Raw genomic sequence first — 25710 nt, forward strand, 5'->3', positions numbered from 1 at the left:
TCAAGGCTACACAGAGAAACCCTGTCTCAAAAAACCATTAAAAAAAAAACAAAAAAGAAATGACAGTGACTCGGCATCTGCACGTTAGCAATAGGGCAGAGTTTTATTTAAAAGGCTAGTGGTTCAAATACTATTGCTTGAATAGCTCTGGCAGATAAAAAAATGTGGTGACATCTGAGGCTTATACACATATATATGCAGGAGCTGAAGGCCAGCTCACAGGACTAGCTCATCCTTGGTTAAGAGAAGCTACAAGCGCATGCTGCAGGACTGACCTAATGGATTCATTTGGACCATACTCCCACTTTCTGAGGAACACAGGAACACCTGGGTAGAGAATGTTCTTTTTACACACACAAGACTGGCTTAATTAAATCTCCTTCGTAAAATTATTCCTCAGTTCAGAAAACAATCTGTCTTGAAAAACTCAAGAAGTTGGGCTACTAAAAAAATAAAAGGGAATTTTAATGTAGTAAACAATTTTAGTAAACACCATGTGTATTTTCCTGTTGCTAATGAAGACATGATACATTCACAAGAACATTCATTAAAATAAAGAGACTCACTAGGGAAAAAACACCACCCCAACCTCTATCCTTCTCAGTCAGGTGCAGGTCTCAGCACAAACCAGCAATTCCTTAACAGCCCCGATAGCTGCTCTGAAAGCAGAACATAAAGCCTTGATCATAGATACTGAATGTGACCACTAAGCAGAATCATGGCAGAGCACATTTAATGAGTTACTTCAATCCTCAATCCGGTCCAGTTGAAAACATTTGTAGTCCAGTTTGTATGGGCCCATAGGCATATTGGACGACCAGCAATCTATTTTCTCTCAAGTGGCAGTTTGTGTAGCTCAAGCAAACCAGTAAGACTGTAAAGCGCTCTCTTGAAATCTTGATGAACACAGCAAACTATATAAGGAACCTTAAAAGTTAAATGAGCCATCTGCATGATGGTGTACGCCTTTAATCTCAGTCCTCCCGAGAGGCAAGCAGATCTCTATGAGTTCAAGGCCAGCTTGGTCTACATAGTTCCAGGCTAGCCAGAGCTACAATGTGAGACCCTGTTTCAAAAACAAAAACAAAAAACCTGGACCTAGTTCATCTTTACTAAAATGGCGGAATAAAGATAAACTGGGCATGGTGGCACACGCCTTTAATCCCAGCACTTGGGAGGCAGAGGCAGGTGTACCCTGTGAGTTCGAGGCCAGCCTGACCTACAAAGAGAGTCCCAGACAGCCAGGACTACAAGAGAAACTCTGTCTTGAAAAACAAAACAAAACAAAAAAGACAAAACAAAACAAAACAAAAAACCAAAGATCTAAAGCTGGTGTGGTGGCACACACCTTTGACAGGGGGATCTCGTAAAGTTCGAGGCCAGCCTGATCTACAAAATTCCAGAACATTCAGAACTGTACAGAGAAACTGTCTTGGGGAGGGGGGAAGGGAAAGAAAATTATAAAGACAGCTCATCTACTGTGAGAGCAGCTTCACTGTTTCCCATGGAAAAAGCAAAAAAAAAAAATTTTTTTTTCTGATAGAATTTAAGAATTGAACCAATTAAAAAACAAACAAGCAAACAAACAGGCAGACTAGGGATTACTTCAGGGCAGCATACTTGCTTAGTACGTGCTAAGCCCTTGGTTTGATTCCAGTACTGTAAAATATATCTATTTATCTCTCTCTCTATATATATAAAACAAAAACAAACATATACACCTTAATATAAAACTTGAAATAACATCAGGCATTATGGAATGGGAAACAATTCTGACCCCCCACCTCCCACACTCAAAACAAAGGAAAACAGGGTGACAACCAGAACTCTGGATGAGTAACACTACACAGATCCTACGTCACAGACCACCACACAGGAATGAGTTATACATCAGAAAGATCACCCTGACAGCAATGCAACTCCTGGATCAAAAGTGACTTAAAAGCTTGCAACGTAAATACCCCACCTGCGAAGGGATGAAGGGGAAGCAGAGCAAAGACTGCATGCACGGGTCTATTACAGACATGATACTCAGCAGCATGAAAACAGTACCCACAGTCCCCAGAATGTGTTTCACTGCTTAACACTGAGAGGAACAAATTCACTTTACCTGTAGCCTCTCTCATGTTTGAGTGACAAGCATGTTTAATCTGACGCTGTATGTTAATAAAAACACTTGAAGATACATGAATCAAACAAAACAACACAACACACTAACTCATGAACCTTAAAACTGGACCAAAATAAGTTTAAAGCCAAACAGATGTGATAATTATCACATATGACATAATCCATAGAAAACAGGGCCAAGAAAAGAATCTTCACATTATACTCGTGCTTGATGTTGTCCTAGGAAAAACAGTAATAATTCAACAAATGTGTCATATACAACTAAAAAGTCCCTTTCTGGTTTCAAATGAATTTTCCTTGGCTAATTTTTCTCCTGTGTCAACACGCCTTTATATACAGAGCCAGTTTAAGCCCCTCCTCCCCTTCAAACATACGAGCATCCAGGAACATTGTACAATGCAAAGTGCCTTAAGAAAGGATTCTGTAGTGCCAGTGGTCTAACTGATCTGAGGAAGCTGGGATGCTGTTAACACTGATGGGGCCAGTCAAGCGATGGTGGTTTGCTTCTCCTCTGGTGTTTCCTCCAGCAACTGCATGATCAGTTCATGGAGGGGTTTGCAGATTTTTGCATAGCCCCCTCCTGTGAGATGAAGGTAATCAAACATGTCGTGGCAGGAGATGGCACCATCTGAGTGCACGAAGCCCCCGTCTATATCTAGGAGCTGCACGTTGGCAAGCCTCGGCAGGGAGACCTTGAGAAGCTGGTTCACCTTGGCATTCTTTTGTCTTAAAGGGTTGGGCTTCTCACCTCGAGGTAACAGTCCCTGGGGCAGAGCACAGAAGAGCATTAACAGAGAAGGTTACTTGTTTTTCTTTACTTACTTATGACTTCTAGTATGTCTGGAACACCTGCCTTGAAAAACCAAAAAGGAAGGAAGGAAGGAAGGAAAGAAGGAAGGAAAGGAAGGAAGGAAGAAAGGGAACCAAAGCTGTCTTCATGAAACACATGAATTAAATTAATAAGTGTATCCTAAATTAATTTTAATTTGTTTATTAATGGTCTAATGCAATTTTCAGATAAACCAAACGTCTGTCTTTTTAGAATGGTAAAGAGAAATATTCTATGTCAAGAGCAAGATTTCATCAATGCAAACTAGAAGCAGTGTTCAGCAGATAGCTGACTCCATCACAGAAGTACTACCAGACATTGCCATCCTCGCAGCTAGTTGATACTTAGTGATGGCACAGTATCACTATTCAGGTAAAAGTTTTCTCCCCATTTTCTCCTATCAGGTATGTAAGATGTTACTTCAAAAACTTAATTTTCACTCACTTATTTTGTTATTACAGGTAGTGCTGGAGACTCAACCTAGAGCCTCATGAATGCAAAGCAAAGCAAAGCAAGAGCTCCACCCTGACCTGCAGGGCTAATCCTTACTGTGAGTTCTACTTTACACAACACAAAGGAATATTCAAAGCATTCTCTTACACATATGCACTCCAGTTCTTTCAGTAATGCGTTGGGGCTTTGGTTGCCAATTTACTTATGATTTTATAGTTTCCCAAAGGCACAGAGAGGTCTCAATTTGCTACACTGGTCCACCTCCCTCTATATTTGTTATGCTAAAACATTTCAAATGAGGGCTGGAGAGATGACTCAGCAGTTAAGAGCACTGGCTGCTCTACCAGGGGTCATGAGTTCAATTCCCAGCAACCATATGGTGGCTCACAACCATCTATGATGTGATCTGATGCCATCTTCTGACCTGCAGATATACATGCAGGCACTGTATACATATTAACAAATAAATATTTTTTTTAAAGTTTCAAATGAGCTGGGCGTGGTGGCACACACCTTTAATCCCAGCAGAGGCAGATGGATAAAATCAATCCTAAAACTGAGCTTATTACTGATAAGTACCAACTCAGGGACGAAGAGTGATGGTGGCACATGTATATTCCTCACAGTTGGGGGCTAAACAGTAGAAGATAAAGCCATCTTCAACTACATATTGAGTCTGATGCCAGCCTTGGTTACAGAAGACCCTGTCTCAAAAAAAAAAAAAAAAAAAGTTGAAAGCTGTGTATTGAATACTTCGTATACTAACAATATTTACACAGCAAAGTCTGGTTGGGATAGAAGAGTAATCTAGAAAGGTGACCAATAAACATACACTTTGTTTCAGCACTCAAATCATAAAGAAAGGCAGAATGATTATTCCTCATGATCAGGGCAGCACATCTACTGGGATTTATAAACAAGAATGAGGAAAACATAGAGCCATTGAGATGGCTCAATAGAAGAAGATACTGTCAATAACCCTGATGATCCAACTTTAAGCCCCACAAACCACGTGGCAGAAGAGTGACCAGCCCCTGAGTTGTCCTTTGACCTCCATATGCATACAACAGCACATACAAAATAACTAATTATTTTTTTTTAAAGATGAAAAGAGCTTATGTATTTACATAACATTTTCCTTAATAAACTGGGTGTGGTGACACATGCCTGTAATCCCAGCACTGTGAGTTCGAAGCCTGCCTGGCCTGCAGAGCGAGTCTAGGACAGCCAAGGCTAAACAGAGAAAACTGTCTCAAAAAACCAAAAATGGGTAAAGTGCTTGCTGCCCATGCAGGAGAACGCAAGTTCCCAGACTCCATGAAAAGGAAGGCAAAGCAGAGTCACCTGTAATCCCAGCACTCCTGTTCTGAGATGGGAGGTACAGACAGAAGAATCCCTGGAAGTTTATGGACCAGCTAGTCTGGAATATGCAACATGGAACAAGAGATGTTATCTCAAACTAGGTAGAAGGCAAGGAACATCTGGGGTTCTATTCCGGTCCCCACATTGTAAATCATAGCATTCACACATCCACATTCACATGTGGACACATACATGTATGCCTACACACAGATAATTTAATCCCTTTAACCTTCTAACAACTATTCTAAATTCTGTTTTTTTTAGACCTTTTCCAAAGATATATGTATGTGTGTGTGTGTGTGTGTGTGTGTGTGTGTGTGTGTGTGTATACACACACATACATACATACATACATGTGTGTGTATACACAAATATGTTTTAGCCAGGCGTGGTGGCGCACGCCTTTAATCCCAGCACTTGGAGGCAGAGACTGGTGGATCACTGTGAGTTTGAGGCCAGCCTGGTCTACAAAGTGAGTCCAGGATAGCCAAGGCTACACAGAGAAACACTGTCTTGAAAAACCGAAATCAAACCAAACCAAACCAAAAACAAACAAACAAACAAAAAAACAATTAAATTAAACTCCATGCTCAGTGGTTAAAAGCATTATCTGCTCTTCCAGAGGTCCTGAGTTTAGTTCCAAGCAACCACATGATGGCTCACAACTATCTATAATGGGAACTAACGCCCTCTTCTGGAGTGCAGGTATGCATGCAGGCAGAGCACTGTATACATAATAAGTAAGTAAATCTTCAAAAAATTAAGTAATTAAATGTCACGAAATAGGGGGCTGGAGAGATGGCTCAGTGGTTAAGAGCACTGTCTGCTCTTCCAAAGGACCCGGGTTCAATTCCCAGCATCCACATGGCAGCTCACAACTGTCTGTAACTCCAAGATCTGACACTCTCACACCAACACACATAAATTAAAGTTAAATAAAAAATATTAAAAAAAAAAAAAAGTCATGAAAGAAAAACTAAGATCTGAGCTGGGCGTGGTGGCACACGCCTGTAATACCAGCATTGTGGAGGCAGAGGCAGGTGGATCTCTGTCAGCTTGAGGCCAGCCTGGTCTACAAAGCGAGTCCAGGATAGCCAAGGCTACAGAGAAACCCTGTCTCAAAAAAAACAAAAAACATTTTTTTTTAAAAAGGAAGGGTGACACACAGCTTTAATCCCAGCACTTAGGAGGCAGAGGCAGATGGATTGCCATGAGTTTGAGGCCAGCCTGGTCTACAAAGCGAGTCTAGGACAGTCAAGGCTACACAGAGAAACCCTGTCTCGAAAAACCAAAAAGGAAAGGTGGTTTTTCAAGACAGGGTTTGTCTGTAGCCCTGGCTGTCCTTGAACTCACCTGCCTCTGTAGACCAGGGTAGCTTTGAATTCAGAGAGATCTGCTTGCCTCTGCCTCCAGAGCACTGGGATTAAAGGCGTGCAACCACCACAGCCTGCACAATGTTGCAGGATATTTGATCACACTGCGAACCCCAAGATTGTATACTAGGAAAACCTGTTTTTAGTTGTAGTGTGGCTTAGCCCTAATACATACCTTTAATCTAAGAACTTTCTGTTTATTGCAAGCAGGTGATTGTGCTGTGGCTCAGCCCTACTATACACGTTTTTTTGGATTTGATTTTCAAGTCAGGCTTTCTCTATGTAGCCTTGGCTGCCCTGGACTCAAGCTGCAGACTAGGCTGGCCTCAAGCTCACAGTGATCCACCTGCCTCTGCCTTCCAGAGTGCTGGGATTACAGGTGTGTGCCACCACACCTGGTTCCTAGCATACACCTCGAACCAAAGAGCTTTGTGTTTATTGTAAATAAGTAGTTGTGGTATGGCTCAGCCCTACCACACACATTTAACCCAAGGGCTTTCTGTAAGCAAGAACTAAATAAACCCAACCACAGGTAAGAGGCGGAGCAAGCAAACAGTTGACAGGGAGTGAACATAAGTAAACACAGGACGGAGGGACATTGAATTGAAGGGTATTTAAGACAGTGGGAAAAACAGTACTCGGGAGGCAGAGGCAGGCAGATCGCTGTTAAGTTCGATGGCAGCCTGGTCTACATAGCGAGTCCAGGACAGCCAACGCTACACAGAGAAACCCTATCTTGAAAAAACAAAAAACAAAACAATAACAACAACAACCAAAAAAAAAAAGAGTGGGAGAAAAAGACAGAGTGGAGAAGGACAAAGGGCTTTTTCCTTCTGGGAGCTTGGTGGAGTGGGAAGGCCAGCTTGGTGCTTCCTCTGCCTCTCTGAGCTAGCAGGCTCTCACTTTACTATCTGGTGCCTGAGTTTTTATTAGTAAAATCGAACATTTAGGATTTTCTTTCTTTACAACAACAGCACAGTAAGAAGTGATCCTTGTAGGTTGTCTTCAGACAGACACAGACACACACGGAGAAACACAGGCACACACACCAATTAAAAAAGATCTGGCTCTTTGGTACCTACAAGATAAAACCCAAACTACTAGTAATAGCACACACATCCCTCTATGACCCATACCCTCCTAACCATCCAGCCCTTACAAACAACTATTAGAAACTATTTCCACTCAAATACTCTGCATCGGATGAGTGACCCATTTTAAAAGACGTCTCAAAGGATCTAAAGACATAAATATCTCTGTCGAGGGCCAGGCGGGAGGCAGAGGCAGGCGGACCGGTGTAAGTTCGAGGCCAGCCTGGTCTACAAAGTAAGTCCAGAGAAACCCTGTCTGGAAAAACAAAACATCTGTCCAGAAGGACTACTCACCAGCACAATGACCTTGGCCTGTGGCTGCCTTGTGTTTATAAGACGAACAATAGCCTCGATCCCACCTGCTACTTCTTCTGCTGTATTTTCATGGTTGTTTGTTCCTACCCAGACAACAATGACCTAAAATGAAAAAAAGAGAAAAGGAGATAAAGACCAAGGAATAAAAGAACATAAAGACATTTACAATGAAATGCTTAAAGAAATCTGACCAGTGCGGACAGATGAGACGCCTCAACTGGTAGGACATTTTCCCCAAAGACTAATGACCTAAATTCAATCTCTTGGACCCACATGGTGAAAGAAAGGAATTAACTTCAACAAGTGTCCTCTGACTTCTACAGTACCACACAGTATGTTCACTCACACGTGTGCATGTGAAGACACAAGCAAAATAAAAATGTAATAAAAACTTAAAAGAAAAGCTGGGAGGTGGTGGCGCATACCTTTAATCCCAGCATTCAGGAGGCAGAGGCAGGCAGATTTCTTTGAGTTTGAGGACAGCCCGGTCTACATAGAGAAACCTTGTCTCAAAAACAAAACAAGGGGCTAGAGAGATGGCTCAGGGGTTAAGAGCACTGTCTGCTCTTCCAGAGGTCCCGAGTTCAATTCCCAGTAACCACATGGTGGCTTACAACCATCTATGATGAGATCTGGTGCCCTCTTCTGGTGTGCAGGTGTACATGCAGGCAGAACACTGTATACTTAATAAATAAATCTTTCAAAAAAAAAAAAAAATCAAAAAAGAAAGACAGACAGCATGTCATAGCAGGATCATCTAGGATATAGGAGGGCAATCAAGGAAGGGCTCACCGGAATGGAGGCTGGATATATTTTTAACAATGTTTTCTCTGCTTGTACTTAAAGGCATGAGCCACCATGCCCAGTGAAAGCAACTTTCATTAGTGACTCTCCTTTGTTTCTTGCTTTCTTTCTTTTTATGAATTTAAAAACTGTATGCAGTGTACCAAGCGCAAATGTTTATAATGTGAAAAGGTATTACAGATGTTCATTTGTTCACATCTGTCTCAATCTTTCTTCAGAAGAATTCAGAGGACTTGGTTGCACATTTGTTTCTATGTTCAGCCCTGGCCCTGCTCCCCATCACACTGCCCAGGCACACATCCCACCAGAGCTACACACATTCTGTGCATCACACATTCTGTGCATCAGTATATCCCTAAGTAATGGTTCTCATAAGCATGAGGCAAAGAGCAAAACAGGCCTTTAAAGAACCAATTTTGTGTCAGGCGTGGTGGCGCATGCCTTTAGTCCCAGCACTCAGGAAACAGAGGCAGGGAGATCACAAAGCAAGTCCAGGACAGCCAAGGCTACATAGAGAAACCCTGTCTTGAAAATGCAATTTTTCAGCTGGATGGTGGTGGCGTACACCTTTAATCCTAGCACTTGGGAGGCAGAGGCAGGGGGATCACTGTGAGTTCAAGGCCAGCCTGGTCTAAATAGTGAGTCCAGGACAGCCAAGGGTACATGGTAAAACCCTGTCTCAAAACGAAAAACAAAACACACACACACACACACACACACACACACACACACACACAAAAAGCAAAATTTCACTACTTCAAACAAACAAGTATATTTGAAAGACTCAAGATTAATCATACTCCTTTAAAGGTAAGTTTCATCACCTTAGGCTTAATGTTCTCCAGCTCTCCGTTCTTTAGTCTCCATAGAACATGTCGTGTTGTGTCTCCCCCAATTCCAAAATTAAGTGCATGAAGTGGGGAAAATAGCTCTCGCCATATCTGAAAACAAAACACTTGATTTAGTTAAACAAACAAAAATCACTAGAAATAAAAACTCTTCAATTGCAATGCAATAAATCTGAAACTAAGAGCTGCCACACTGGGGACGGGGTGGGGTGGAGTGCTGAGACACAGCTTCCCTGAGTAGCCCTGGCTGTCCAGGAACTCATTTGTAGACCAGGCTGGCTTCAAACACAGAGATCCACCTGCCTTGCCTCTCAAGTGCAAGCATCTCCAGCCAATCTGCCACATTTTTTATTCAAATGTTAACACTGAAGACAATAATACACCCTTAACTTAGAGGGCTTTGAGATGCTACCATGCTTACTGCAGCTCTCAGTCTCAGCTCCAGAACCTGCATAGCACATTCTCATGACCACTAGGAGGTAACAACGCCCTCAGTCAAGCTGTCAGCCCAATAAACACTTTTCATGAATTCAACCGTCTTTTTAAAAATGAAGTGAAGAAACTCAGAATGCTAGAACCAAAGAGAAATAACGCTGTATTTTCTTTTAAGTTTCCTTTGAAAGAATACCTACCTCCACCCCCCAAAAAAAGCCCATTACAAAAATATACAGTAAATTAGAAAGTGCTAAAACACAAATAAAGAGAGTCATGAACAGGACAAAGCAAACAGAAGAATCAGACACCACCAGGCAAATACAGCAAACACTAAGCTCTTGGAAGTCAGAGCAAAAGAGGGAGTTTAGTTACAACAAGGCTGTATTAAGAACCCACTGGCAGGTCTGGTTCCTGTGTACTTGGCATCTGAATCCTACGCCCATGAGGGCAGCGTAGAACAAAAGTCTGTAGGCTATGGGTGCACATACACTAGGAGCCTCCGCTTTACCTCATACTGCTGCATTAACTGTACCATGGAGTCTCCCACAAACAGCACATCCGGCTCTTTGTCTTTACAGTCCAGAACAAACCTGTTATGCTGGTGTAAAGAAGAAAGAAAAGTAAGAAATTAGTATTTCTTTCCTCTTTCAACCTGTTGGCCTAAAAAGAACAGTTGTTAGACCAGGCATTATAAAACATTCTTTATAGGCTGATTCACCCCAACACTACAAAGCCAACAAGCATGTCAACTAGCCAAAGCCACACATTCATGTTAGTCTACCCTAAAGCTTATCCTTCTCTACCCTTACCACAGTGGTCATTCTACTAGTTTAGGTTCAACAAACATGACAATTCTAACAAATCCAGAATATCAAAATGTTTCATATAATTTTTTAAAAATCTTTTTCTCAAATTAAAAAAAAAAAAAAAAAAAAAAAAAAAGCATTTTTGAGGCCATCAAGATGACCCAGCAGGAGGCAAAGGCCCTTATAGGCAAACCTGAGTTTGAATCCTGGAACTCAAATGGTGAAAGGAGAGAACCAACTCTTGTAAATTGCCCTCTGACCCAGAGACACACCTAAAGTCACGCACATGATTTAAAACAAAAAGGAAAGGAAGCTAGAAAGATGGCTCAGAGCTTAAGAGCACTGGTTGCTCTTCCAGAGGTCTTCAGAGTTCAATTCCCAGCAACCACATAGTGGCTCCCAACATCTGTGAGATCTGGTACCCTCTCACAGCATGCAGGCAGAACACTGTGTACATAACAAATAAGTATTTTAAAAAACAAAAACAGCCAGGTGTGGTGGTGCATGCCATTAATCCCAGCACTGGGGAGGCAGAGGCAGGTAGAGTTCTGTGTGCTAAACCAAACCCGCCCTCTCTGGTTTTTCGAGATGGGGTTTCTCTGAGTAGCCTTGACTGTCTTGGACAGACTCACTTTGTAGACTAGACTGGCCTGGAACTCACAATGATCTGCCTGCCTCTGCTTCCCAAGTGCTGGGACTAAAGGCGTGCGCCACCATGCCCGGCTGACAATATTTATCAGTGTGGTTTTGTTGGTTTTTGCCGTGCTGGGAACAGAATTCAAAGTCTACTTCTGAAACACACACCCAGACCTACTTAGTGGCTTGTTTTAAGTCAAGGTCTAACTGTGTAGCCCAAGCTGGCCTTGAACTATTGGTAGTCCTGTCTCAATCTCTTGAGGATTAGATCATTGGATGTGTTTGAGACAGTGTCTCATTATGTAACTCTGGCTCTCCTGGAACTCAGTATATAGAGAAAGCTGGCTTTGAACTCACCACTGCATGGCTAGGCAACAGGTATCTATCTAATCTAGTTTTAGAGATAGGTCTATAGGTATTTCTTTTTCTTTTTTCTCACTTTCTTTTCTTGTTTCTATTTTTTGTTTTTTCTTCCCTCCGAGACAGGACTTCTTTGGCTGTCCTGGAACTCTCTTTGTACACCAGGCTGGCCTTGAACTCACACAGATCCCCTCCTGCCTGCCTCCCAAGTACTGGGATTAAAGGCATGTGCAAGCATGGCTCATCTGTTAAAGGCTAGGCTCACAACCAAAAATATTGATTTTTCTTAAACCCTACAGTCAGGATTAAGGACCTCAGCTGGTAGAATATCTGCTTAGCATAAATGAAGCTGTGGGTTCAAACCCAGCATTTTATACCTGTAATCTCAGCTCTTGGGAGGCAGAAGCAGAATATGAGAAGGCACTGTCTCAATAACAAACAAACAAGCCTGGTGGTAGTGGCACACACCTGTAATCCCAACACTGGGGAGGCAGAGGTAGGTCTCAGCCTCTGAGTTCAAGGCCAGCCTGGTATCCAGTGAGTTCCAGGATAGCCTGGGCTACACAGAAAAGCCTTGTGTCAGAAAAAAACAAACAAAAACAACTCTTGGTCACCCTGACATTGTCAGGCATCCACACAGAGCTACATACATATGAAGTAAAAATGAAATCTAAAACCAAGCTACTGAACAAACCAACCCCGACCCCAGCACTGGAGAAACGGAAACAAGAAGATCCCTGAGTATACTGGCCAGCTACTCATGCCAAATGAATGAGCTCCAGGTTCAGTGACAGACATTGCTTCAAAAGGTAAGGTCAAGATGCCAGATCTCTGGCTGCACATACATGCTAAGTTGTACATGTACGTACATACACTTGCAACACACAGAATGAAGTGTCCATCCCATGTAAATAATTAATGTGCACTACCCTTTACCTGAGACATCCACCTGTCATCTCCTTGAATATCTTCCGCTGCATGTGGAATAGCTGCTGGGTTCGAGTCTCCTTGGCTCATTCTATACCTGAAGAGAAATGTCTGTCATGTTTCATTTATTAACAAGAACATCAAAATACTCAATACTGTCAGGGGTTATCTACTTTTGTTTTTTTCCCCCCAGGACAGTCAAGGCTACATAGAGAAACCCTGTCTTGAAAACAACAACAACAACAACAAACAAACAAAAAACCCCATCAATTTTATTATGGGTTTTACCTAGGAACTGAGAAAGGGTTTATTTTCAGTAGAGATGAATTCTAAAACATGAGTGCTTAGGTCTTCAAAATTATATTATCACTAAACTTTACACATTTTAGTATCACTTATGAAAGTATCACATCTAAAACATTAACCCCATTATTCCCCTGCCTTGTGACTAAGATTAAATGTACAAACCTGCTCCTAATATACACTTTACCTGACATACCCTATGTTAAGTTTTCACGATCACAGGTTGTAGCAGGCACCAAATTACTTAGGAAGTTAGACACTTACAGAACAATGAACATTATAGCCTTTCAAGCTGCTAGAGTTACTCACTAAAGAATGACAGACACAGGGGGCTTGGAGAGTTGACTGAGTGGGTAAGAACACTTGCTGTTCTTGCAGAGGACTTGAGTCTGGATTCTAATATCCATGCGGAGTGGCTCATAACTGCCTGTAACTCCAACTCCAAAACAACCTCTGCTAACCTCCACAGGCACCAGCACACAGATGGCATACACACATACAGAGGTATACAACAAATGACTACAGCAGCCAAATGGCTCATAGAGTAAAAGCACTTGTGCAAGCCTGGTAACATGAGATGAATCACTGGAATTCACATAGTGCAAAGAGAGAAAAACCAACTCTGTAAAATTGTGTTCTGATCTACACACACATACACACACACACACAGGCACTCACACATATATCATACATACACAAGCTTTAAAAATTACAGAAAGTTGGCCAGGTGTGGTGGCGCACGCCTTTAATCCCAGCACTCGGGAGGCAGAGGCAGGCAGATCGCTGTGAGTTTGAGGCCAGCCTGGTCTACAAAGTGAGTCCAGGACAGCCATGGCTAACACAGAGAAACCCTGTCTCGAAAAACAAACAAACAACAAACAAACAAAAAAAAAAAAAAACAAAAAAAAAGAAAAGAAAAGAAAAGAAAATTACAGAAAGCCGGGCGGTGGTGGCACACACCTTTAATCTCAGCACTTGGGAGGCAGAGGCAGGTAGATCCCTGTGAGTTGGAGGCCAGCATGTTCTACAAAGTGACAGCAAGGCTACACAGAGAAACCCTGTCTTGAAAAAAACAAAGAGTAGAACCTCAGCTCCTTCTCCAGCATCATGTCTGCCTGTACACCGACATGCTTCCTGCCATGATGATAATGGACTAAACCTCTGAAACTGTAAGCCAGCCCCAATTAAATGTTTTTCTTTATAAGAAAAAAAGAGAAAGAAAATGAAAAAACAATTACAGAGCCAGTGGCAATCAGATCTAGGTGAGTTCAAGGCTAGCCTAGTCTACATAGTGAGTTCTAGGATAGCTAAGGCTATGTGGAGACCTTGTTTAAAAAAACCAAAAAGCAAAAAACCAAGCCAGGCATAGTATTGCATTTCCGGTCTTCTTGGGTACCGAGTATGAACAAGACATACACACATACATTCAGTCATAACATACAAACATATAAAATATTTTTCAATTTATTTATTTTTATTTTATGCACATTGGTGTTTTGCCTGTATGTATTTCTGTGTGAAGGTGTCATATCTTGAATTTACACAGTTGTGAGCGGCTATGTTGGTGCTGGAGATTGAACCTGGGTCCTCTGGAGGAACAGTTAGTGCTTTTAACCACCGAGCTATCTCTCCAGCCCCCATTGAGTATTTTGTGATGCATGCTTTTAATCCCAACATTCGGGAGGCAGAGGTAGGTGGATCTCTGTGATTTTGAGGCTAGCCTGGTCTACAAAAGGGAGTCTGGGATAGGCAGGGCAGTAGAGAAATCTTGTCTGGAAAAAACAAAAGAGACCCTATATATGAATGCATGACTTTAGTCCCAGCAGTGGAGAGGTAGAGACAGGCAGATCTGTGAATTCAAGGACAGCCTGGTATACACAGCAAGTTCCAGGATAGCCAGAGCTACCTGAAGACCATGCCTTAAAAAACAAGAACAGGGCTGGAGAGATGGCTCAGAGGTTAAGCACACTGCCTGTTCTTCCAAAGGTCCTGAGTTCAATTCCCAGGACTACGTGGTGGCTCACAGCTATTCTGGCATGCAGGCAAAACACTGTATACTTAAATAAATAAATAAATCTTTGTTTAAAAAAAAAAAAGTTTTTGAAGGTCAAAACTACCCCAGGAATCTGTTCTAGTGCAAAACTGTTATGCAGAGAAAGTAGACCCTGAAAAAGAAGGCATGCACAGGTTGTGGGTCTCTGAGATGTTCAGACGCAGAGCGCTTTGCATTGGGGGAGGGAAGCACGCTATCTGCACGCACACACGATACCTTGGGAACGGGATTCATTTCTAAAACCAGTTTCCAGGTTCACTTGTATTTCAGGTACACCACAGACAGCCTGAAAATAACTTTATTAACTTTATATAATACTGTTAGTGTCCTATGGCTTCACAGTGATCTATCCTATGAAGCCATACTTGGGATTTTCCCACTTGTGTTACCATATGATTTCTTTAAAAAAAAAAAAAAAAAAGCCAGATTTTGGAACATCCCAGCTTTCTGAATTAGGAATGCTCAGCTTATTACTGCTGTTTGTTGGATGGTGGGCTTCTTCCATTTTGTGGCACTGGGGATTGAACCCAGAACCCACACTAACCCTGAGTTATTAGTTCCAGCCCCAATCTATTCTAAACAGAGATGCATCACTCCTTTTTAAAATTTTTTACAAACCACATTTAATTGTGTGTGCACAGTGTGTGTGTGGAGGTGAAAGAACAGCTTAAGGAAGTCAGCTCTGTTCTTTTAACACGAGGGTCCTGGAGTCAAACTCAGATGGTCAGCCTTGGCAGCAAGCAGTGAGTCATCTATCTACACTCCGCCTATTATTATTATATTTTATTTTTTCCGAGACAGGGTTTCTATGTGTAGTCTTGGCTATCCTGAACCAGCTGTAGACTAGGCTGGCCTCTAACTCACAGGGATACGCCTGCCTCCTGAGTGCTGGGATTAAAGGTGTGTACCACCACGCCCAGCCCCAGCCTGTTCTTGAACAAAGTATACTGTTTTATATAGGAAAGATTGAATGAGCATGATAAGTTTTACTTTACCAAGCTGTTTCATTTATTTTTTACTGAGCAAAGCACTTTCATCTGAATCCCATCTTACATTTTGGTTTGAGGGGCTCCCTGTCTGGCCCTGGCTGTCTTGACGTGTTGCAGTACCTGTTGCGTCTTCCAGATGCTGAGATGCTGCATTACCATACTCAGCCATGTGTTCCAGTTTTCTTTTTTCTTTTTCTTTTTTTTTTTTTTTGGTTTTTCGAGGCAGGGTTTCTCTGTGTATCCTTGGCCATCCTGGACTCACTTTGTAGACCAGGCTGGCCTCGAACTCACAGCGATCCGCCTGCCTCTGCCTCCCAAGTGCTGGGATTAAAGGCGTGCTCCACCACGCCCGGCTTCTTTTTTCTTTTTGGTTTTTGGAGAAAGGGTTTCTCTGTGTTATCCTGGCTGTTCTGGACTCGCTTTGTAGACCAGGCTGGCCTCAAACTCAGTGATCTGCCTGCCTCTGCTTCCTGAGTGCTGGGATTACAGGTGTGTGCCACCATGCCTGGCGCGTTCCAATTTTTCTTCCCAGGCAAAATGAAGGGACATGTTAAAAGAAACTGAGGAACAAAACTCACTTGCCTTAAATTAAAAGGCAGTTAGAATTGGGAGATTGAAAAGCATTCCAAACTAGATAGCCAGCCGTGCTTGGTGCTCGTAATCCCAGCACTCTGGTTGCAGAGGCGGTCGGATCGCTGTGAGTTGGAGGCCAGCCTGGTCTACAACTTGAGCCTAGGACAGCCAAGGCTACACAGAAAAACCCCGTTTCGGGGAAGAAAAAAAAAAAAAAAAGTTACCAAACTAGATAGTCCTATCAAATGAACCAAAGGCAACATACCTAAGTGAAATTACTCTGTGCCTCCAAACACATGGATCCTGTACTCTTCAGCCAAATCAAACACCTTACAATACAAAGTAACTCCACTGCTTCATAGAAGCCTGAAGTTTGGTAACATTTTTAAAACCCAGGAATGGAAAAGTAAGCCATAAACTCCTGCCACCTCCTCTTCTTAGGCCAGGACAGAAACAAGAGGTTTAGCCAAGCCAGGTGTGGTGGCACATGCCTTTAATTTCAGCAAAGGCAGGAAGATCTCTAAATTCCAGGCCAGGCTGGCCTACAGAGCAGTTCCAGGATAGGCAGGGCTACAAAGAGAAACCGTCCTGTCTTTTTTTTTTTTTTTTTTTTTTAAGATTTATTTATTTATTATTTATACAGTGTTCTGCCTGCATTGTGAGCTTGCACACCAGAAGAGTGAACCAGATTTCAGTATAAGTGGTTGTGAGGCACCATGTGGTTGCTGGGAATTGAACTCAGGACCTTTGGAAGAGCAGACAGGGCTCTTAGCCACTGAGCCATCTCTCCAGCCCCTCTGCGCCCTGTCTTAAAACAAACAAACAAACAAACAAACAACAACAAGAAAGAGAAAAAAAGGCTGGTGTCAGTGGTGCACACAACTGATCCCAGCATTAGAGGCAAAGGTAGGAGAGCTCTGTGAGTTCCAGTCGGAGTTCCAGACAACTAGGGCTACACAGAGAAACCCTATTTTGAAAAAACAAAACAAAAACAGAAACCCTGTCTCAAAAAACAAACAAACAAAACCATTTGGAAGTCAGACAATGCAAAAATATAATGAATGTGGCTGGCAAGATGGCTCGGCTGTGTAGGCTCAATTTCTTAACCAATATATTTTATTACAACTTATTAATCGAGCATACATCACTTATAACCCGACTAAGCAAAACAATAGGAAGAGAGGATTAAAGAACACAGTAACAAAACCGTATGGATGTCAGTTTCATGGACCGATTTTCCTGCGTAATCAGCAGGATTTCTTCTGTTGGAACCTGGGGTAACCAGAACCCAGAACCTCAGCAGGAGCCGGAGCCCCGAAGCCTTCCCTTGAGCAGTTCTTTCTAGGAGGGTCTTGAAGTGGAGTGATCAACAGCCAAAACTATCCCAAGTCTCCAAAAAGCCCCGCCTCCAGTCCTGGGCTCATTTATATATCTCCTCCCAGAGTCTGTTCACAGGATCTTTTCAGCTGGCAACAATCAAGCTACCGCACGAGGTGGTTGGTCTTCCAGTGGATTAACCTCACCTGTTCTCTCACAAGACCGGTCCAATCCCACACTTGGGATCCTAAAAAACAGGTTTATCTCTGCTTTACAGCTGTCTGTGCTGTGTAAGTCTAGGGACATGAGTTCTATCCACATCACGTCACAAAGCTCTCTGACCTCTTACGCTCACTCACTGCACTTTCTGTGGCATGGATGTACATTCTCCCAACACATACACCACATACATCAAGGTTTCTCTGTGTTAACAGCTCTGGCTGTCCTGGAACTCACTCTGTAGTCCAGGCTGGCCTCGAACTCATGGAGATCACCTGCCTCTGCCTCCCAAGTGCTGGGATTAAAGGCATGCGCCACCACTGCCCAGCCCAATTTTTTTTTCTTTTTTTGAGACAGGGTCTCTCTGTGTTCGTCTTGGCTGTCCTGATCTCGCTTTATAGACCAGGGTGGCCTCGAACTCACAGCGATCCACCTGCCTCTGCCTCCCAAGTGCTGGGACCACCACTCCCAGTCTTCAAATTTTTCTATATTTAAGAATTTTTATTATATCCAGGCATGATGGCTCATGTCTTTAATCCCAGCACTAGATTAAAGGCATGTGCCACCACACCTGAATAATAAATGATGCTTTAAAAAATACAAAAAATACAAAAAAAGTGAAGAATGAATCAAGAATCATCCAAAGAGTAACCTATGAAAGTTACACACACATACACAAAACTGAATTGCAAAAAACAAAACTGAATTACAGAAGATTCCTAAGCCAGGCAGAAGATGATTTCCTATCATGGTCACCCTCAGAAGAGTAGTGCACACCTTTAGTCCCAGCCCTTGGGATTAAAATGTATGAAAAAAACCAGCAAGAGGGAGGTAAAAGGTGGGCAGTTTTGTTAATTTCCATGAACAACTATTTTGCAGAGTAACTTTTGCTGTCCTTCAAAATTCTCCAGGAAGAAGAGGCAACCCTGATCCTAAACTTTCTATCTTCTGCTCACTTAGACCACAATGACACAGCACGAGGGCTTCTACATGCATGGCATAGAAGCCGGTCACAACAAAACAGTTACAAGTCCTCAAGCTCAATGGGATAGTGGGGGGAGGGGGGGACATGAAAACTGACAGGGACCTTTGAAATGAGAATGAAAAGGTTTAGAATGCTTCCATTAAGACCTGAGGCCTTTTAAGATGACTATATGAACTGGAAGGCAAATGTCCTTACTATAGTTTTCCTTGGGGTGGAAAAGATTGCACCGCCTATTTCACGGGACAGCCAAGGCTACATAGAGAAACCCTGTCTCAAAAAACCTTAAAAAAAAAAAAAAAAGACCTGAGGCTTTTCATTTTGCTTCTGAGAGTTGGCAGGGTTATTCTAAAGAGGAAGGCAAAGCCTCATCCAGAACACCCTGCCTCGGCCTCTGATGGGCGCCCGCCCCCCCAGGATCTAGCACATCCATAATTTATCAAGTGTCCATGCCAACAAATTAATGCACAACGATTCCCTCCCCTACTCTCCCGCAAGGAGGCAACCTTTAAGTCAGAACAATGTACCCAGGGAAGGAAGCTACTGTCGCACACAAGGCCCATCCAAGGCAAAGACAAGCCTGTATTCTCTCTCCTCCTTTCTCCACACCTTTTCCCTCTGGCCCACATTCTCTCCACCCAACTTAAAGCTGTAGCAAATGCAGCGCTAGGAGCTGCTCCTAGCACCCAGGGGCCCTTTCCTTTGTCCACAGCCACGCTCTTCTGAGACGCCAACGCTTTAGAGCCTTGGGTCTTCTTAAGATCGGAGCTCATCTAAATGATGAAAGGCGACGTTGGACTGGGACCTATGGAAAGCAGAAAGTCACTCTGCCACCGGTCAATCAACGCTGTAGACCGCAGGCTCCGGCCCGCTGAATGCACATGGGCCACCGGGGATAGCGAGGGGAAACACACCTCTAAGGAATCTATCCACTGACAGATGTGCCTAGCTGGTGGCAGGCCATCGGCCAAATCGCCAAGGTCTCCGCCTCAGCCTAATTAATGAAGCGGGTACTCTTAAGGCTAGCCTCTAACAATCCTTTCAGAGTCTTGACCCGAGTCTTTCAGATGTGCTAGCGAAGGCAACGGAGAAGTTTCTAATGAGGAGAGAGTTTTCGATGAAAAGGAGGAAGGACGTGATCCATTAAAAACAAACAAACAAACAACAAAAAAAAAGCATAAGCTAGTCACAGGCTTGGGCCTAGAGATCCCACCCCGGGGATGGAGGGAAAAGGCAACAGCTGAGGCAGGAGGCCCGCCCAGGGGACTCGCGGGCTGCTCACCCGCCAGCCAGGGCGGGACCCGGGCGCCGGAGGGCAGGAGAGAATGCGCGGGGCCCCGGAGGGCCTGCTGGGCGAGGGCGCGGGGCGCGGTGGGGGGGGGAGGCGGTGTGGGGGAGGGGAGCCGGGCCTCACAATACCATCTCGCCCGCGAGGCCCACCCGCGAAGCAGAAGCCCCGGCTCCGCGGCCCCCGCGATGCACTCACAGAGGCAGAGGGTCCGTGCGGGCCCCCAGCGGCGGCGGCGGCGGCGGGTTGCGCGTCTGTCGCTTGCTTGGTCCTGACGGCCCCGTTCCGGCGCGCGTCCCCTCCTCGGGCCCCAGCACCAACCAGAAGCGCCTCCACTTCCGGTCCCCCTGCCACTCAGGCAAGTGGCTGCCGGAAGTCCCGCCCCGTGCTGCGGGGGCTAGCGGCCGAGTGGGCGGGCTTCACTTTCCCTCTCAGATGGTACTTTCCGCTTGGCGTGGCGGTATCCAACCGTCCATGCCAAGTTACTGACTGTGTTCTCTTCTTTTCCCCGACTTGAGCGCGACTTGAGCCTTCATCTTTCCTGTAACTGCCTTGCTGTCGTGACAGAATGATTGAAACCATCCCGCGATGTCCTTAGGTATAGTGTAGTGCGTGACCTCACGCTGACGCCATTCCTTTCTCAGCCACTCAACCTGGTTTCCTCCTCCACCCAAGGGATAGACTAGATTGCAGAGAATGGGGAGAAATAGGCTAGAAGTTTAAAATAATAATAATAAATGCTAAAATAATAATAATAATAATAATAATAAGCAGTCCCCTACATTTATGAGCACAATTTCTATTTCTATGATGACATTGAAATGTGGGTCCTTGCCTCTAAGGCGACATCACAGGGGGATGACATAACCCCTAGTCTTTACCTTAAAAATCCAACCAGTAGCTGGGTGTGGTGGCGCATGCCTTTAATCCCAGCACTTGGGAGGCACAGGCAGGCAGGTCGCTGTGAGTTCGAGGCCAGCCTGGTCTACAAAGTGAGTTCAGGATAGCTAGGGCTAAGGGCTACAGAGGAACTCTGTCTCATAAAACTAAAATAAATAAATAAATTGGTTGGATTTTTTTTTTTTCGAAACAGGGTTTCTCTGTGTAGACTTGGCCATCCTGGACTCACTTTGTAGACCAGACTGGCCTCGAACTCACAGCGATCCGCCTGCCTCTGCCTCCCAAGTGCAGAGATTAAAGGCGTGCACCACCACGCCTGGCTTGATCCAACCCGTTTAGAGGAGTACATACAGAGTCAATATTGAGATCGGATGCTAAGGGCTGGATAAGTGCAGAACCGTCAGCGCCAAGAGGAAGGGCAAGAGGTTGCATCATCTTTAGCAGGGAAATTTGGTGGAACAGTGCCAAGTGAGTAGGATTCATTCAAACGTATGACAGTAAATTGCAGAGCATTCCAAGACTCTGAAACTGATCGATGGTTTCAGGTTGTGTTGGGGGGAAAAAAAAAACCTTTGAGAATGTTGTTGAAACCTGTGAGCCTAAACTATCAAGATATTTCAAATCACCTGTGTTGTGATGTGCTATTCATATTTTCCCAAGTCCAAAATAATTGTTTTCATGATAATACGTGGCTTTCGCATTCCTAATTTACCTCATAACTCTTCTGCAGATATTCCTGTAACATATGGTACACTAGCAAGAGCTCAGTAAGTGCTGCTTTAACTGTTTTGCTCAAAACAAAAAAATGTTTGGGAATGTAAATGATTAGGCCGTCTAGAAATACATTGATAAGAGAAATATCTTGAATTAATCTTGAATGATGAATCCCCATGTCCCTGTTCTTTCTGTCAATGACATTAGCCAGGGTCATTTGGGAAAAGGAAACTTTAATTTAAAAAACTGCCTCCATCAGATTGGCATGTAGACAGTCTATGGGAATATTTTCTTGATTAATAGTTGATGGGGGAGCCAAGCATGGTGGCACATGCCTTTAATCACAGCCCTTGGGAGGCAGAGGCAGGCAGATTGATGTGAGTTCGAGGCCAGCCTGGTCTATAAAGCAAGTCCAGGACAACCAAGGCTACACAGAGAAAGAGAAACCCTGTCTCGAAAAAGAAAAAAAAAAACAAAAAAAACAAAAACGTAATGGGGGGGTGGGGCTCAGCTCTTTGTGGGTGGTGCCACTTCTGGGACGGGTGGTCCTGAGTTGTATATAAGAAAGCTCTCGGAACAAGTCAGTAAGCAACATCTATGGCTCAGTTTCTACCCAGACTTTCCTCTGTGACAGGCTGTGATCTGAAAGTTGTGAGGAGAAATAAACTGTTTCCTCTCCACTCTGCTTTTAGCAGTTGATTTTTATCACAAGAGAAATCCCAAAACACCCTAAGGTACTGAATTCAGCTACCCCCAACACACACACACACACACACACACACACACACACACACACACACACACACACATTTTGATACTATCTTGCAATCATGAGAAACCTAGATTGTTTGCTTGCTCCTTCTTAAGCCTGGGAATGTAGCCCAGGATTATCCAATTCACTATGTAGCTGTCAATTTATGATTCTCCTGCTTCCTCCCTTCCTGGGTGCCACCATGCTTGGTCTCACACAGTCCCTCAGGATCAAGTCCATGGATTTTTTTTTAAAGATTTATTTATTATTATGTATACAGTGCTCTACCTGCATGTGCATCCGCAGGCCAGAGGAGGACATCAGATCACATAATGGATGGTTGTGAGCCACCATTTGGTTGCTTGGAATTGAACTCGGGACCTCTGGAAGAGCAGTCAGTGCTCTTAACCTCTGAGCCATCTCTCCAGCCCAAGTCCAGGGCTTTATGCATCTTTTTTTTTTTTTTTTTAAATAGGCAACAGAGCTAGGGTTTGTTTTTTTGTTTTTGTTTTTGTTTGTTTTGTTTTTTTGAGCTAGGGTTTTTTTTTTGAGACTGTAAAATTATATGTTATTTAAACATATATGTATGTGTATATATATGTATGTATGTATATATATATATGTTCTTGAATTTTTTTTTTTTTTTGGCTTTATGCATCTTATATGAGCTACATCCCAAACTCCAAGAACAATGTCTTCAAGCCCTTAAGATTCCTCAGTTTTGATCCTACTAGAGATTGAACCCAGGGAGACATCTTATGTTTGACAATCCTGGAGCAGGAGAGATGGCTCAGCAGTTAAGAGTACAGAGGATCCGAGTTGATATCCTAGCAGCACCCAAATCCCAGTTTCCAACATCTGTAATTTCCAGCTCCGTGGGATCCAGTGCCCTCTTCTGGCCTCCGTGGGCAACTGCACTCAAACGCATGTACCCACAAAGAACACAGGTATACACATGATTCAAAATAGCAGATACCTTTCCAAGTAAGTAGAATTTTAAATAATCACTGCAGATGTGGACTGCAGTTGTGGTGGCTGCAGCAGTGTGCTTGAGGAATGACAAGTCCAGTGACAAGCTATTTAGGCATCGGGGCTCTGTGCTTTGCTTCCTCTGCCTGGCAACCTTGAATATAGGTGGTTTTTCAGTTTTTTGCTTTGTTTTGTTTTGGATTTTGTCTTTTCAAGACAGGGTTTCTCTGTGTGTAGCCCTGGCTGTCCTGGAATCACTCGGTAGACCAGGTTGGCCTTGAACTCACAGAGATCCACTTTCCTCTGCCTCCGGAGTGCTGGGATTAAATATAGTTTTACTGAAGGCTAGGCCTGGTGGTTACATGCTTGTAGTTCAAGGCAGGAAGGTCACTATATTCTCTTCTAATTAAAAAAAAAAAAAAAAAAAAAAAAGATTTATTTATTTATTTTGTATACAATGTTCTGCCTGCACATACACCTGCAGGCCAGAAGAGGGCACCAGATCTCATTATAGATGATTATGAGCCACCATGTGGTTGCTGGGAATTGAACTCAGGACCTTTGGAACAGCAGTCAGTGCTCTTAACCTCTGAGCCATCTCTCCAGCCCTTTCTCCTAATTTTTTAATCGTTATGTGTATGGTTGCTCTGCCTGTGTGTCTGTCTGTACACCATGTACATAGATTTCCTGTAGAAGTCAGAAGAGGGCATTGGATCCCAATGACTGGAGTTACAAACAGGTGTGAGCTGCCTGCCACATGCGCTAGGAATAAGACGTGTATGTATGTGTCCTCTAGAAGAACAGCCAGTGCTTTTCTTTTCATTTTGTTTTGGGGTTTTGTTTCTGTTTTTTAGAGACAGGGTCTCTATGTATATCGTTGGCTGTCCTGAACTCACTTTGTAGACCAGGCTGGTCTTGAACTCACACAAATCTGCCTGCTTCTGCCTCCCTAGTGCTGGGATCAAAGGTGTGTGCCAGCATCGCCTGGCTATAACCAGTGCTCTTAACCACTGAGCCGTCTCTTTAGCCCCAGAACGGTCACGTTAGCCAGTTAGTTTTAGGCCAGTCGTACTATGACAAGATATTTTGTTTTAAAATATATTTTTTAATGTACCTACCCTTCAAGGAAACCAGCTGTGGCTATCTCACACCTATAGTTCCAACACTGGGGAGTCTAAAGTGGGAAGGCTATTTTCAGTTCAAGGACAGACTGGGCTACATAGTGAGTTCCTGGCCAGCCTTGGTTACAGAGATAGTACTGTACCACCCCCCCCCCCAAATTCCTCAAAATCCAAAAAGTCTCTCTTGTAACATAAAAGGTCACAATTATTTATTTTGTTTTCATTGTCTGCTCCCTATAAAATAAGTATAATTCTCTTGTTCATCTTTTTTTTTTTTTTTCCTTGACACAGGGTCTTACTACATAACCATAGCTAGCTCACAACTTGAAATGTAGAGCAATCTGGCCTTGAACCTGCAGGAATCTTTTGGTCTCTGTCTACAAAATATGTAATTCTTTCAACTCTAAGAGTGGTATTACTGTATGGTTATGAGGGGACAGTGAAGAGCCTGTGATACAGGGAGGGCAGGTGGCACATGGTCATGAAGGGAGACCAGGCACATGAACATGAAAGTCTGGGCTTCAAAATCAGGCTGACTCCAGAGCTGGAACTCCAAACCATCAACTGGAGCCTGCTATGTATGGGAACAGAAATGCTAGTGTGTGAGGATAGAATTGAGAAGGGTGAATGGTAAGTAGTTCCAAGCAGGAACAACCATTAATAGGGTCATGAACATGTATTGCTTTTCCAGAGGACCTGAGTTCAGTTTCCATTACTCAGGTAAAACATGAATGAATGAACAGGCAAATCCAGCTACTCTGGAGACTGAGGCAGGAAGACACACTTACCTGTACCTCCAGCTCCAGGAGAATCTGATGTTCCCCTCCTCTGGTCTCTGCAGCATGTAGTGTACATCTCACACAGAGATAGAAATAAATCTGGGAAGATAGAGATGGCTCAGTGGTTAAGAGCAAGCACTTGCTACTCTTCCAGAGGGCCTGGGTTCTAGTCCCAGTACCCACATAGCAGCTCACTACCATCTATAACTCCAGTTCCAGAGCATCCTAAGCCCTCTACTGGCCTCTGAGGGCAGAAAAGTGGTACGCAGACATACAGGCAAACAAACCACCCATAGCACATAAATTTTTAAATAAGTAGTAAATCTTTATTAAAAAATAGCCACCCACAGCCAGATGTCATGGCACATGCCTGTAATCCCAGC

General features: G+C 43.6%; 1 protein-coding gene across 1 annotated transcript; it reads right to left on the reverse strand.

The window, feature by feature from the left end:
- Positions 1-2093: 2093 nt before the first annotated feature.
- Positions 2094-20459, reverse strand: Pafah1b2 (platelet activating factor acetylhydrolase 1b catalytic subunit 2). Its single transcript, XM_051156350.1, has 6 exons — positions 20292-20459; positions 12379-12466; positions 10149-10238; positions 9182-9298; positions 7533-7655; positions 2094-2894 (listed from the first exon to the last, which is right to left on the reverse strand). Exons 2-6 carry the CDS (start codon positions 12457-12459, stop codon positions 2616-2618), a joined length of 690 nt encoding a protein of 229 aa, XP_051012307.1. The 5' UTR covers positions 12460-12466; positions 20292-20459; the 3' UTR covers positions 2094-2615.
- Positions 20460-25710: the final 5251 nt, after the last annotated feature.

This window comes from Acomys russatus, chromosome 14 (assembly GCF_903995435.1).
Source record: "Acomys russatus chromosome 14, mAcoRus1.1, whole genome shotgun sequence".
NCBI classification, from domain to species: Eukaryota; Metazoa; Chordata; class Mammalia; order Rodentia; family Muridae; genus Acomys; species Acomys russatus.

What these genes read in the sequence shown, in the direction of transcription:
- Pafah1b2 (XM_051156350.1), bottom strand. Translation starts at nt 12,459, where the DNA reads ATGAGCCAAGGAGACTCGAACCCAGCAGCTATTCCACATGCAGCGGAA. An exon ending in AGTTAATGCAGCAGTATGAG is followed by an intron (nt 9,299 to 10,148) that starts GTAAAGCGGAGG and finishes TTTTGTTTTCAG; the next exon opens with ATATGGCGAGAGCTATTTTC. An exon ending in TGGAGAACATTAAGCCTAAG is followed by an intron (nt 7,656 to 9,181) that starts GTGATGAAACTT and finishes TTTTCATTTTAG; the next exon opens with GTCATTGTTGTCTGGGTAGG.